At 30.4% G+C, this 16,127-nt stretch overlaps 1 protein-coding gene across 4 annotated transcripts; it reads right to left on the bottom strand.

Moving 5' to 3' along the window:
* Positions 1–9,396: 9,396 nt before the first annotated feature.
* Positions 9,397–11,779, bottom strand: LOC133668739 (uncharacterized). 4 transcript variants are annotated; one of them, XM_062088720.1, is made up of 5 exons: positions 11,682–11,779; positions 10,862–11,102; positions 10,053–10,338; positions 9,788–9,865; positions 9,397–9,678 (listed from the first exon to the last, which is right to left on the bottom strand). In XM_062088720.1, the coding sequence occupies exons 2-5, from the start codon at positions 11,098–11,100 to the stop codon at positions 9,625–9,627; spliced, it is 657 nt and encodes a 218-aa protein (XP_061944704.1). In that variant the 5' UTR covers positions 11,101–11,102; positions 11,682–11,779; the 3' UTR covers positions 9,397–9,624. The 4 variants fall into 4 exon arrangements, with proteins under 4 accessions (XP_061944704.1, XP_061944702.1, XP_061944703.1 ...); XM_062088718.1 differs by having other exon boundaries at positions 11,516–11,764; XM_062088719.1 differs by having other exon boundaries at positions 9,397–9,675; positions 11,516–11,762.
* Positions 11,780–16,127: the final 4,348 nt, after the last annotated feature.

Raw genomic sequence — 16,127 nt, 5'->3', positions numbered from 1 at the left:
TCAGCTGCCGAAACAGCAAAAGTTCTGATATGCAGAAACAACTAGCTAGACTAGATAGTAGCTAGTTTTTGTTGAGTGCCTGGCATTGAAGTCCACCCTTTGCCCTCCCTCTATTCCCCTCGACAGATTTCAATGTTTAAGAATATATTAGCATTTTTTTGAGATCTCAAACATTTTCGTATTTATTAATATATAGTATTTTCGAAGCTAAACTAGTTTAATCTTTGTTGAACTTTATGTCATTTCGTTTGTCCTTCCAATTTTGAATTTCAAAATTGGATTTTTATAGTATATCTCCATCTATTTTAATGGGGGGAAAACATAAAATTCTTTTCTTTTCTTTTTTCCTTAGCTTTCTTTCTCCTATCTTTTCTCCACCCTCCTATTTCCTTCTTTTTCACTGCAACCCCTCTGCAACCACCACTTTTCTTCTCCCTCCTCCTTCCCTTTCTTCTGTTGTAATCTTCCGTATAAATATTGATCTTGGTCTCGTGAAGTCCATGCCTTTGGAAATATAGATGGTGAACAAGAAAGGGTGGTAGTTGTTGATGATGATAGTGGTGCTTTTTGAATGATAGGTGATCTTGTTCTCCTCTTCCTCCTACACGTCTTGAATTTGTAATTGTTTTGAAGCCGCAGATAATGGGATCTTCTTGGGAAATATCTTAAAGTTCTTTCTTTAGTTTGTATTGAGAGAGGAGAAAGAAATTCATATAATAAAGGATAAAAAAGAGAAGGAAAAAGAAAAGGACAAAAAAAAAAAGATTCTATGTTTATTTTTTGATGCTTAACTTTGATTCCTATACTAACCCTAGTGTCACAGCATACGACTTCTCATGGTCCCAAGCTGTTCTATTGCACCATAGGTGCATGATTTGTTTCACAAACTCTTAAACTTGCCGGGGGTAAATAGAAAAGTAGAAAAATTATTTAGAGAAATAGCAGTGTTATTGGTGTGATTAAAAAATATTTTATTAGCCATGCCAACATTAATATCGTAAATTTTTTTTATTAGCATAGATGTTTGAGTTAACTTGCGCGTACCTTGACTAATCTCATGAGTTCTGAAATTAATGATCATGTAAACCTTTAGTAGCCTTGAAAGGACTCGAACTCGTGACTATTAGAAAGTAAACTCAAAACTTGATCAATTGAGCTATTTTTCAGGATTTTAATATCACAACTTTCAATTTTAATTTTAGAAGTTGTGGTATTAACATTGTCGTATCCATTAAAATTTAAAAACTGCAGTAATATTAATATCACATCCTGAAAATTTTACTGATATTTTGCCATAATTTTAAATCCTAACTGATTCATTTGATCGCATGGAAAGGAAAAAATGCATTCTCTAGTAGTTAGTCGCAATTATGATGCAAAGAATCAAGCTTTAATTCCTTAAATTCACTAGAATTCAAACAAAAAACATACTCTCAACTAGTCTTTTAAGCACTTTAAATATAACCCTTTAATCTTTGTAAAAAACCACCGAACTCTTGATTTTCGCCTCACAAATCAAGCAAAGAGAGGTTGGTGGCCAACATTTAAATAGTTTTCAGTCTAGATTTATTCATCCTTCAAACATCAAACTCAAGAAACTGAAAACTATTATGGAGAAATATTTGAGACAAAATCCTCTCCTTCAAATACTGAAATCATGAAAGATTGATAGCCATTATGGAGAAATATTTAAGATTAAATCCTCTCCTGTAAATGGTGGCCAAAGCAAAGACAGAGAAGGTGGAACATGAGAATAGAAAAAAAAAAAAAAAAGCTATAGAAAAGGGATAACAATCACGCTTTGTTTCTAAAAATAATAATATTTTTTTGGGTTGCTTTCTAGAGTTATTTTTTAGGTGAAATCATGATTAGTCATTAGGGGGATTTTGTTTTCTATGAAATTTCAGAAATAAACTGACAGCAATCCCAAAGTTGATTTTTTTTTTAGGTTTTTCTTTGTGGGATTTAAGAAATCCAAAGTCAGAAAATTAGAAGATTAAAACTTTAATTTGGCTCTTTCTTACAAGTTTTTTTTTAATAATTGATATCAAATTTTTTTCAAGAATGACCTTTGTTTTGACAAATCTTCTTTTTAAAAGGATCAATGATAAAATTTTCACCGATAGTTGAAATCAACAATCCTTCTTTTTAGAGACCAATATCAAAATTTAAGTGAATAATTAAATTGAGGAGTCTATTAGTTTTATGGATCGAGCGTCAAACCTTTTTATACATGACCTAATTAACAAGTCTTTTCTTTTTAGGAATCGATGTTAAACTTTTCACAAAATGTTTGAAAATTTGAGAACTAAAACTAAAAGCAATTAGGATAATTAATGACAATCATAAAAATAAATTTAGGAGAAAACACATAATAATGGTAACCTTTTATAAGAAAGGATATAGTAAGAATCATGTTGTTCTTTCCTTAAGCATAACTAACCCTTTACCTGAATCTCTGAAACCAGTGTATATTTTAGGCTCCCTAGTTTTCTTTAATTACCAGGTGATGATTCTAAATTTCCTTAATATTCTTTTTCCCCTCGATCATTGGGAGTCTCAGTCAACGTCATGGTGTGATAGAACGACGACTCCATTAGAGAAGTTAGGGTTGAGCCCAATTACTTGTGTTTATTCTCTAAATTTTTGTTCTTTTGATTGTTGTGTTATCTGTCTGTGAATTGTTTTTGTGATTTTTTTATTGATTTTATTTATTGAGCGTTATTTATCTATGACAATTAATTTTTGCTTTACATTCATGTTGTTTCTGTGAATTATTCACACTTCATGAAAACTCAACAAAAGCACTGGACCAAACTTGTCCTTTTTTATGATTAGATAATGAGATTTGATGGTGTGTGAATTATGTTCACTGATGCTCATTTAAACTCCCGCTCAGATTGGAACTCTCTTTATGTACCTTGTATTGTGGAATTTTTTCCATGCTCATAGTACATAAGATTAAGAGGTCGGGTTACTCCTTTGGTAATTCAGACAATTTAGGAGCCTAAAAAATATTTAGGTTTAGACAAGTTAAGCGTGGAACCTTTATAAGTTAGATTTTATCTTTTAAGATGGACCCTTAATAGGAAATGAACAATAACATTTCATATCATACATCTTTGTCTCATACTATTATTTTATCAGATCTCCACCAACCTTATATGAAGTATGAGACAATGGGTACATTACCGTGGAGGATATAAAGACTAGTTTGGAAAAAAAAAGGGCAATATGATGAGGCGATGGTTCTTTTCTCAAAATTGGTTGAAGTTCCTATGGTACATTATGAAATCCTTAATGAGAACTTTCCAATAAAAGTTGATATAGTTCGTCCTCACATTCTAAATAAAAAATATATTCAACAAATAACATACATGCATAATCAATCATGTATTTTCACCTATTTGCACTTTATTAATTTGAAGAAAAAATATAGGTCCCTCCAAATCTAATTTTCCTTTGAAGTTCAAGAACTAGAAGAAATGAAAAGAGTGTAAAAAGTTGTTGAAGGATTGATGAATTTATTCAAGGGTTCATTCAGGGGTGTGGATCTTCAATCTAGAAGCATTATTGTGGTGTTCTTCAAGCTCGAAAAAACCTTTACTTTACCAAGGACTCAACTTGTGACCTATGCCTATATATCATTTATAAAGTTTTAACATATTTATCAATGGAGAGTTTGGGAAGATGTATGCTTCTTTCTAAGGAATACAACAAGCTCATATATGAATCCACTTTTGCCAAACTATATACAGTCAAGAAACCAATATTGTCTCTAGTTTCTTTATATAAAGCATGATAAAAAACAAAACCATGTTTTGTTTTTATCAATGGACACCCTAAAGCTCTATTACGTAATGTCCTTTGATTTCCTACCTGACCATGTAAAGATTATAACATCAAGAAATCAAGGTGTTTTACTTTGTCATGCATACAATGGATTACAATATTATATGTGGAGCCATGCTACTAAACAATGACAGAAGATCTTGAATCCGAAAACATGATACAGTACTATTGAAATCAGAATGATGTTGGAAAGATCAAAGCTTTTGTAAGATTCTCAAAACTCAACTTTTGCTTGTATGATAAAGAATTAAATTTGTATCATTGTAATAAATGTAAGTTGTTTGACTCAAAAACTTGGAAATAGAAGCAGTTGAAAGAAATAAAGTTGCCACAACAAAAGTCACTTCATTGTTTGATAAATACATCCATGAATGACTCATTTTATTTATATAAAAAAGAAACATGAGTATTTAATGTGAAGATGAAAAGCTATAGCTTATTACCACTACCTTCACTAGTTTTTAAAGGCAATGATAGCAAAAACATGAAGCTTGTTGAAAACAAAGAAAAATTTATTGTAACCTGCTTTGATGGAGAAAAAATTTCATGAAACTATAGGTTATGGAGAATTATATTAGAAATGAATGAAATAAGAGGCATTACATAAATATAGAGGTTTAAATAAGAAAAAACCTTATGTAAGTCATTTTGCTTTCTACAATACTTACATTGTGTTAATGAGAGAGTATTTTTTTAATGTGATGTATTTCAACTTAAGATTGGAAGTATTGATATGTTTAAATTATAAAAGGGTTTACTCCATATATATTTTTCATTTTGATTCACCCTTGCTGCCTAGGAAAATCCATGGTTGATCACAACATTAGAAATTATCCTGCCTTGAAGAACAAAGTCCTCTATTTGATTGCATTAGTTTCAACATATGTTAGGGTGTAAATGAGTTGACTTTAAAAGCCTTAGATGCTTTAGTTGAGATATTTGATGTGAAGATGAGATAGATATTATAATTTTGCTTTGCTAATTGAAATTATATATTGATATTGAAAATAAATTTTAAAAATAAAAAAAATATTATTTTAATATATTTTTAAATAAAAAAATACTTTAAAAAATAATTATAAACTAATTGAATATTAATCAAATAGCTGCGACAGTGTCAATTACAACGTTAAAAATTTAAAAGCTGTGGCGTTAATGCTGCCGCAGCTTAGAACAAAATTAGTTGCGGCAACAAGTTTGCCGTAACCAATGTTACATCAGTAATGTTGCAGCAAACCACAAAATGTTTTTGACCTCGCCAATGATGACGAACTTTGTGATTTTTTCAATTAAGTCTCCTACTATGCTATTTACCCCCAATAAACTTAAGCACTTCGCTAATTTGCCCAAAGACTCGTAGGTGCTTGCTGGCTTTGGTGCACTGTTGCTAAGGAATTTGAATGCCATCCCATCTTCTGCCTCTGGCCATAAAACCATGGAGGGCTCCTCCACCTTCTGCCAAGGTTTAACCAGCATTCTTGATGACTTCTTATAGTAAATCACATATTCATTAGTGTCTTCGCCTTCCTTTTCTTACTGCATTATTTGACTCTGAATTCTCACAAGTTTATTTTGTTGGGTCTTTTAGGGCTGTGAAGACTCTGGTTGTGGAGATGCTTCAAGAAGCCAAGTCGAGTGTTTTTCCAAATCTCTTACAATGCTAGAAACTTATCTCTAGAGCATGAAGAACTTGTCTTCTACAAGACGTGGTACGTACAATCCTGAGTCCTGGTTGAATCCAGAATCAAAGCGTTCCTGCCGCTGAGTCACTAAGAAGTAGCTGTTACATTGTATCGTCCTGTTCATCCCTAGCGGGTGTCCCATTCTTCTGAGATGTTCTTGTATTGTCTGTGTAGGGTTCGTCAGCAAATTGCAACTGCAGAAACATTGGTAGTTGACGTTATCTGCAAGCTTAGCAATCAGATGGTTGTTGATTTGCTCCTCTTGTGCCTGGCTTCCATGTCACACAGCATTTTCCCGTTGATTCCACAATCCAAGCATTCTAGGGTATGGGCGATTCTGAATACTGCGAGCTGCATCTTAGTGGGAATCATCCCTTTCTAATTTTCTTTTTGATTTGGGAAGGCATACAAATAGAGCTGCAGAAATCCTCGTCACTCGGGGAAAAAAATGGCAACCAAAACAATCTGCTGGGTCTTACCTTCCTCTTGGGCATGTATGGACCTTTCACTATGAACTGTTTGTTGTGAAAGTAATGATTAATGCAAAGATCATGTGAGTTTGTAAGAGAAAAGGTGAGATCTGCTGATGTGTGTTTCTGCACTTGTTTCCTCTCGTGGGATAATTTGCATGCCCATTAAAATTAAGATATTTCACAGAAATGACATGAGAAACTAATGGAGTTGAAAAGAAAAAATTAATACTAGGAGATACTACAAACTAGCATTGCGCACAGGTGTGATGCCAGGCCAAATGTGGTATCTTTAAATGCAGTCTCATATTTTTACCGTATTTAATTTTTAAAATATTTTTTATTTGAAAATATATTAAAATAATATTTTTAAAAATTAATTTAAAATAAAAAAATAAAAATTAATTTTTTTAAAAAATACTTTTAAAATACAAAAACAAATACACTCTAACTACCTTACATCTTTATGGTTTTTTCTATGTCTGGAGTCTATTTGGTATTGTGGTAGCAGTTGTTTTTTAAAGTGTGTTTTTGCTTAGAAATATATTGAAATACTTTTTTAAAAAATTTATTTTTAATATCAGCATATTAAAACGATTTAAAAACACATATTATAAAATTAATATGAAGCAAGGAATTTTTTTTTCTAAAACACTTTCCAAACATAAAAATAAACAAACTATTAATTATATGAATTAGATTTGGAATGGAACAAGTTTATCTACTAATCACATAGATGCACCAAAATTTACCCCTTTTCAAGTAAAATATTAAAAGAAAAACTAAAAGACACGAGAGTTTTACAATAGCTTTACACACAATTTACTGTTTATTACTACAATAAAATTACTCTTTCACTCGAGTGAAAAAACCTTTTACTCTTTCACTCGAGTGAAAAAACCTTAAGCCTTAAAGCTAGGGATTTGTTGGTTTTTTCTACTGGCTCATTAGTCATTAACAAATTATTTGGAAGTGTATGCATCTTTTATATATATATATATAGTAAAAATACTTATTTGCTTCCAAGATCAAAAATTTGTTGAGTTACTAAGTAGGGGTGTTCACGGTTTTTCTATAATCCATGTATAGTGAAAACACATTTTTAACTTTAGAAAAGACAAAAAAAATAAGCTTTTCTTTGGGGGTATTTTGGTATTTTCACATGACTATTTGTGTAAGTAACAGGTTTATGTGGGCGTTTTGATATTTTCACATTTTCTTTTCAATTTTATTCAGAAATTTGTTGACGCGTGTTCCAAATGAGTCACTAAGTGGGTGGCGCCCGCGCTATTCTGGTAGCGTGTGTGACACTATTCGATGAAAAATCTGGTCATTCACCGTCTCACTAGATATGCAACCATCTCTTCTTCCACCTGGTATGCCAAGTGTAGGCATGTGGTGGTCAAATTGTCACTGGTAGTCGTTTTTCTTTTTCTTTTTGGCTCTCTTCGAACAGCTAAAGTACATCATTGTCCTCTTTGTTATTTGATTTTCAATTTCAGTCCCCATTCTTTTAATTTCTTATTTCATTCTTGTTTCCTTTATAGAAGTTTTTTTTTCAATTTAGTCATTCAATTACAATTTCTCATATGTTTTGTTTTTCATTTTAGTCCTTTTTTTTAATTTCTTATTTCATTCTTATTCTTTTTTAGTTTCAGTCCTCATTTTTTTAATTACTTATTTCATTCTAAATTTTTTTTCTCAAAGCTTTTGTCAATGTTTTTATAGTTTTTAATTTTATCATTCAAATCAAATTTATGAGTTTTTTTTAATAGTAATAATATTTATTTTAGTTTGGTTCCTTTTCTTTTGATTCTTTATTTGTTTCATTTGCCTTTTTGTAAGAGTTTTTATGATTTTTATCCTTCATATCAAGTTTATGGTTTTTTTATTTCAATAATAATAATAATAATAATAGTTTTAGTTATAGCTATAGTTGTAGTTGTAGTTATAGTTATAGTTTTTAATTTTATCATTCAAATCAAATTTATGATTTTTTTCAATAGTAATGATATTTATTTCAATTCGGTTCCTTTTCTTTTCATTTTTTTATTTGTTTCCTTTGCCTTTTTGTTAGAGTTTATATAGTTTTTAATTTTATCAATCAAAACAAGTTTATGATTTTTTTTATTTATAATAATAATAATAAAATGATAGTGATGATAATAATACTAATAATGGTAGTTGTAGTGGTTGTAATAATAGTAATAGTAATAGTAATAATGATACTAACAATATTATTAATAATGATACTATTAATGATGATGATAATGTTAGTAATAGTGGTAATAATAATAGTTTATAACGATAGTAATAATGATGATACTGGTGATAATAATAATATTGCTAATAGTTTATTATGATGGTTGTAGAGGTTATAATATCAATAATTATAGTAATAATAGTAATATTAATAAAAATAAAAATAATTATAATAATGATATTAGTGGTAGAGTAATAGTAATAACAATAATAATAGTAATAGTTGTGATGACGATGATGATAATAATTATAACAATAGTATTAACAATAATAATAATAAGATGATGATTATAATAACGATAGCGATCATGATAATAATAATGATAATAATAATAATAATATTACTTATTGGTAATAGTATTAACGGTGATAACTATAATAATAGTAATAGTAGTGATACAATAACAATAAGCATGAGAATAATAATAATAATAATAGTGATAATTCATTATTTAATATTAAATTTACTTGAAATTGAGTTTTTTTATTTTTTCATCTATTGTATAAACAACCATCCAAATTTCGCTTACATATTTTATTGAAAACTCATGCTAACTAAAAATCTAAGATAAAAAATTTAATTCCTCTTATATATTTTATTGAAAATTCATGCAAGTAAAAATTCAAAATAAAAAGTATATAAGATTTATTTTTTTTATCAGGGTTAATATTTTATAAAAAAAAATCCACGTTTCGACAGCTTTCTGATGCTGCTCACAACATGTTTACTACAGCCATTGGCCCATTGCACAAGACTTGAGGTACTAATTTGGTGTTCGGGAAATTTACATGAAAAGGCATCTTTATACAACAGTTGAAACAAAGAACAAAACGAAAACGCACTCTCAAACGAAACCTTTAGCTTCATCCACACTAGACACCACCAGGCCACGCCAAGCCACCTTATTTGACAAGTTTCGACCATATCCGATGCTTCTCCTGTTTGCATATGGTTTCAGGCATGGGAATTAGAGGAGAGAAGGAATCTCTTTGCACTGCTTTTTTCCAGGAAAACAGATATTTGGAACCAGACATCATTCTTGAAATACGAGAATTGGGAGAGACAATTTCAACAAAAGGCATGGGTGGAACCAGACATTCATGATCGTACTTTGGTTAGAACTGTGTAATAAACGAAGAGAAAGATTGCTTTTCTCATTTTTTTTCTTTTATACATTACAGCAACAAGAACAACAAACAAGCCCAGCAGAGACTGCTAAATTTTTCTATCTTCTCCTAACAAACTCTAGCCACCACCTCCTTGTCATGATCTCCCCCCCAAAAAAAACAAGATCCCAAAAATTTGAATAGAAAAAAAAATATGCCTCTGCTGCTAAAACGAATGCCACACATGCATGCTATTCTGAATCGCTTTCCATGCTCCCCATGGCCTTCAAACCTCTTGGTCTCTGCTTTATAAGCGAAAAAGAAGAAGAAAAAGATGAGCAATTCTGCAAGAGAGTGAAAACAAGGAGAGATGGAGATCATTCAGATCTTGAAAGAAGAAGAACAATTCAATACCTTCTTAGAACTCTTCTTCTCTCTAACTTCATACCTCTCTTGGCACATATCAGTCAACCATGCCCCAGGGCTTACCAGCTGCCACCACCCACCAAAATCCAAAAACAAATGAGAAATCAAAAACCCACCACCATTCAGCAGCAAGAAATAGAAAAGATGAACACCCCAAACAAACCAAAATCAAGATAACCAAACCCAGAAGCCCTTATTTGAAGAAATAAACCCTAGAGATTAAGAGAGCAAAAATTATCATCAGAAGACTTACAAGTAAACTTCTTTGTATAATCTTGGCTCTCTTTTTAGGCCTTTGAGGTAGCTTACACCCCTTCATAGCCATAAAATCTTCCTCTTTTTCTTTGCTTGACAAAGTAGTATATAGCTTAGGCCAAACGTGGGCTTTATCATCTCCATTGTTACCATCCATTGAGACCTTGCCATTCTCATCCAGACCCACTGAACCCCTTGTAGTGTAATAACGATCCTCCTTCTCCGGCGATGATGATTTCCTGTTCTCAGTCACACTGGACCTAAGTATTGCTGCTTCAGAATTCCTGCATCCAACCATATCCACAAAATCAAGATTTCAGACCTTCATCATTCACTTTTCAAGCCATAGGTTACTCTTTATTTGGGAATTGGGATCTAAAGCAAACAAATACATAAATTTCATAATCCATTTTTTTAAAAAAAAAAAATTTTTGGTTTCTTGTATTTGCTCATCAACCAAAATGGAGATAAGAAGAAACAATCCAACATTTTTTCTTTTACAATTCAGAATTTTCCTTTTGGTAAATTAGAAAAGGAAAATTAGGATACAAAGACGACATGAGTCATACTGAATGAAATCCAAATTTTATCTTTAACTTTCTCAGCCACCAAACACAAAACAAGAAGCAATCTTCCAACCTCATTTTCTCGGTTGGGACTTTTTAATTCTCTGTTTGGTTGCTGAGAGAATACAAGAAAAACAAAAGTCAGAAAAACTCCTCTAAAAAAGGAAAAAAAGAAAGAGCTAAAAATACCGAGCCAGAAACTTGAAGAACTGGCCTGTTAAGAACACGGAGAAAATCTAACCTTGTCATACGATTAGATTGAAGAAGAGATGTGTCTTTCTCTGTAGTGGCAGAAGAGACCACAAATCTATCAATCCGGGAAGTGATTTTTCTGCGAAAAACACCATCAGATCTCCGTGAAATGATTTGAGGGTCTCTAACTCTAACACATCTAAGCCTCTTTTTATTTCCCCACTGCAAGAAAAACTCGGGCTCTAAACTTTTACAAGAAGCTCTCTGGTTTCTTTCTTCCTTCTCCATATCTGTTACAGAAAACAAGAAACAACGACCATCCCAGAAGTTAGAACCATATAAAGCCCGAAACTTTGAGTAAAACAAAAATAACCCAGATATGAAAATCGGCTGAATTTCAAAACTTTGATGTATAAAATGAGAGAATCAAGTTTACCCAGAAGAGGAAACTTATAGAAATGGCAGAATTGGCTTGTTAGAAGCTAAGAGAAAACTGAATTTTGAGAGTGCTCATCAGGGATTTGCTTAATAAAGCATATATGAAATTGTGTGGTCCAGCTTCAAGATCTAAGAGTGTATAAACAGAAATCAAAAGGAAATCTTTCATAAAACCATTCAAAAAAGATTGGCTCGTTAAAAACACCAGATTGAGAGAAGGATAGAAGATGGAGGAGAAAGGAGAAGAAGAAGATAATCATCTTACCAATAGATAATTGCATGAGAACTGAAACTCCTTTAAAGCAAATACTATACAATAGTGTTTGCTCTCTTTATAAAGAAAGAAAGAAGCAAGGTTTCTCAAAAACAAAACAAGAGAAATCCAAAATCTCTCTCTATCTCTATGAGAGAACCACAAGCAGGCAAATTACCTTTGCTCCTTTGTGTTTGTGCTCTCTCTCTCTCTCTCTCTCTCTCTCTCTCTGTGTGTTTTGCTCTCTCTCTCAAACAAAGCGACTCTTCTTTGAGGGGGGGTGTCTTCTTTCTCCCCGAGTGTGTGTATTTATCTCCCTCTGCCTGTGATTGAAATAACTGAAGATTGATTCTCGAGCGTTGATCGAAAATGTACGGTTTGATGATGGTAGTGGCAGACTCTGGGTTCTATCTCAAGGCCCAATGAAATAGTAACTTCCATTGAAATCTAGTTTTTGTTGGGCTTGATGGGGGTTAAGACTTTATGAACCTGGTTTACGAAATTTAGGGTTCTCATGCCATCCCTAAGTCCGCCAATTTTGTAAATTTTAATTTTGTAGTTGAAGAGGGAAGTTTGATGAGCCTTGCAAGCAAAGCTTTAATGGAAACATGATGAAATGAAAACTATGGAACTCAATTCTATCTAGAAGCATGTGATAATACAAAATGAAATGTGAATCCATTTATCCAAAATAAATGAAATAAAGAGATGCGCCAATTATATATATATAATTGGGTTTGAATTGAAGTTAAATCTTTTTTTATATAATATTTTCGGATTAATTTTCATAAATCAAAATTAAATTCCTTTCATATATATATATATATATATATATATATATATATATATATATATATATATATATATATATATATTAATGTATCCACAAGTGTACTTAACTGGACAACTTTACACCCAAATCAAGTCTAAGGAAATAACTAATCATTTATATCCTTTTCTTTATAGGAGAATTTGAAATTTCATCTTTTTTTTTATTGGAGAACTTACATCTAAGTTGGAGAAAAAAATCAAACTTATATATTCTTCTTCTTCTTCTTTAAAATAAAAAAAATATTTATTATCGGTAATTTTGTTGGTATTTCAACAATTCATGATAATATATATTGTGTTGTTTTATTGTTTCTTTTATTGTATTGCTGATAAAGTTGATATTTATAGATTTTTGGATAATATATGATAGGGTTGCAAAACTCTTTATCCTGCTTTTTTTTATTATTATTCCTCAATTTTTCTGCTCTTTCATCTTTCAATTCCTATCATCTGGGATTGAATAAGGCTCTTATCTCATCATCTCCTCCAATCAATGGAAACTCATAAATTAAACTTTTCCTTTTCAAATGCAGCGACTGTTGACATAAAAATTAAAACAATCTCTTTCTTCTTCGATGGTGCATTTTGTCTATGAAATTAAACATGCAGAGCTATATTATATACGTCCTCTCGACAAATATATTTATATATTGCTTAATAGATCAGTTATTCTCATATATATACATATATATAATTCTTATAATAAGTCACATATACATGGAACGACACTCCACTATGATTTTCATTTTTTTTCTTTCGATAGTTACAAATATTTAAGTTCCATGTTTTCCCAAATTATTCAATTCAATTCATGCATCTCTAATTCTTGATTTTAAGTTTTTCGTTTGCATAATGTTGTTTTCCTTTTTAAATATGAAATAAAAAATTGATGGGGCCTCTTTTTTAAAAGGATTTTATGATATTTTTTAATGATCAGACAATTAAATAATTTATAATTTATAACACTTGGCTTTAAAGCAATTAATGAAACTTTAAAAAGTGACGACAATAATCAAATAGAATTGAAAGCACATCCAAATCGTAATTTCGTACTTTAACCATGTTCTTGTCTTTTCTAGATTTTGTAATGGATCCTCCATTATCAGTATTATTAGCATATTAAAATTATTACAATTTCTTTTTCCTGGAAAAATTACTGGCATTTTTGTACTCTAGTTTTATGCCATGCCCAGGTGCCCATACTAGCAGTAGGTGAGGGAAATTGAAAAGAATCTGCAACAATAGCCAACATTATTCTTTTGTTGTTGCTGTTGTAATTGTAATTGAGGGCAAGCAAAGAAGCAACTGTTGTAAACTCTCTCTAATCAATCTGTTTTTATCACCTTAATTAACCCGGAGATCTCTAGGCTTGCTTCCCAGCACTCGATCGAGCAAGCTCTCTCCATGGAAAGATGGCTCGTATTTCATATATCTGAACTCGACATCTCCTGAGGGACACCAAGAACAGTTGAACATAGAATCAGAAACAGTTACTTTTAATGGTTCATCCTGTTAAGGACGACACAGTGTTCCCTTTTTTTCATTGAATTTTCTGCTTGGATGTGTTCATGCATGTCGTGTTCATTACTGTCATGTATAGCGATTTCAAGTTCCAAAAATGATTCTTTGAACTCTTTTCTTTTTCGCAAACGCGATTATTGCTCAGGATTTGCATGCTTTTGCCCTGAACATGTTTCACGTTTTCTTGCCATTGACAGTCAATCCTGAGTTAGTAGTTACCAGCTACAAGACGGTAGTATATTCTATTTGTGGTTAACCTGTCTCCTTATCTAAAGTACATGTACTGTGGCTTTGTGGGACAAAACTCGAATCTAACTACTTTAAAAATCACTACCTAATTTCTTTACTTTATATATATATATATATAAAATTCATTCAAGGTTTCAGGGAATTTTGCAGATTCAAGGATATGCTTAGCTAGTCGTCCTCAAGCAAAGCACTTTTGAATTTTTGCACACAAATAATGATTGCTTTTTGAAAAAATTGACTTTCAATCATTAGAAATTAGGTATTTTTAAGAAAAAATTAGCGTAATAAATTAAAAATATTAGTGAAATAGTGCATTTGATTAAAAAAGATAGTACGGTTCTCAATTGTAAAACATGATATTTGTACATTGTTATTCAGAAGAGCAACATCCAATAAAAATATTAAATAGAAGGAGAGAGGAAAAAAAAATAAAGAAAGAAAAGGATAAATCTCAATGAGACACTAAATCTTTGATCCACTCGAGTCACTGTTAGTTACCACTTATTCTGTTATTTGATTCATTCCGTGAAATCTTTTTTATAGTACCAATAATATCGGAGATTTAATGTATTTTTGAGGTTTTTTATTTATTTTTTCCTTATTTTTTCTCTCTCATCTCTCCGATCTATTTAATAATTTTTATTGAAGGTAAATATTTTATTTTTCAATCACGACATGTACAAATTGTACTATTTCACAACTTCTTTTTTCTTGTGTTGACATGCTTTCATGGGCTTGATTTATTTGTATTTGCTTGCTTTGCATATTCAATGTATCATGGAATATTCAAACATTAAATTTCAGCTTGATTTTATTAAATATATTTTAAGTTATTGTTACACAACAAAATTAAAATAAAAAAAACAAGGACCCAAATTTAAAAAAAAAAATCAGAGCTATTTTTTTCAAAAGTACAAAAAATCAACTTCATCCCTCAAATTGTAACTCATACATATTTGGTCCATGTTGAAGTTTTTATGTTTTGATTTGAAACTTCATTTTTTCACATTTTAATTGTTGAATTTGACAGATGAGAGAGAAAGTGTTTAGACGACTACATTTTAAAAAAAAATGGTTAACCTTTGTGTTAATGGGTTTACTTAGAGAAGGGAGTTCAATTGATATGGATTCGATTTGATTTTGGGCATTTGAGTTGATTAAAGGATATTTCATGGTTGCAAATATGTTTATTGAGATTTTGACATTTTATTTGTGTTGTATTCTTTTAAGTTAAAATTATCTTTAGTCTTAATTGTTAACTAGTTAGAACTGTTTTAAATTTTAAAATTATATGTGTCCATGATTGATGCATTATGAATTGTTTTATTTCATAATTAAATTGTCTTATTTAATAATAAAAAAAGATTTGCATTCAAAATGTTATCTACTAAAATTGATAATGTGCACAAGTTTAAAAATATATACAAATTTTATTTATATGGTTGTGATCTTAGAAGAAATGGGCATTTGCTCAAATGGTTCAGTTTGGAAAAAAAAAGTCCAACCAAACTATTTCTTTTTCAAAAATTTTAAATTAACCAAATTGAATGAAAGAAATCAATTGATCAGTTTGGTTGGGTTTGGTTTTATATTTGTTAAAATTAAATATGTCCAATTTGATCAATGAGCCTTTAATTGAGCTATTTTAAATAGACTTTGAATCAATGAGAAATTGCTTCAATTCAATTTTACTTAGTTTTTAAACTTGATTTTCATTGATTTTTATTATGTATACTCAATTTTGTTTTTAGTTTGGTTTGTTTCGAGTTGGGTTGATTTTCATTTCTAAATCTAGAATCAAAATTCAACTTGATCAATTTTTTTAAAAAACTTTTCCAACCAAAATTATCCAATAAATTTTAAAACCATTAATTTTAAACTGGTTTATATGAATATGCTAGATAATTCAATTAATTTGCTCATCCTAGATATTAGATGATTAACTATGCTCATCTAATAATTAATTATATCCATCTTCTTTGGTGCATTTATGGCTAAAATATTAGAATATGAAATGTAAAAT

This window comes from Populus nigra, chromosome 11 (assembly GCF_951802175.1).
Source record: "Populus nigra chromosome 11, ddPopNigr1.1, whole genome shotgun sequence".
In the NCBI taxonomy this organism is placed as follows: Eukaryota; Viridiplantae; Streptophyta; class Magnoliopsida; order Malpighiales; family Salicaceae; genus Populus; species Populus nigra.
Note: the sequence above shows the minus strand (reverse complement) of the source record. Positions and strands in the feature narration are given on the sequence as shown.

Coding starts and splice junctions, on each gene's coding strand:
- LOC133668739 (XM_062088718.1), bottom strand. Junction 9,866..10,052: donor TTATACAAAGAAGTTTACTT/GTAAGTCTTCTG, acceptor GGGTGGTGGCAG/CTGGTAAGCCCTGGGGCATG. Junction 9,679..9,787: donor AGAAGAAGAGTTCTAAGAAG/GTATTGAATTGT, acceptor TCGCTTATAAAG/CAGAGACCAAGAGGTTTGAA.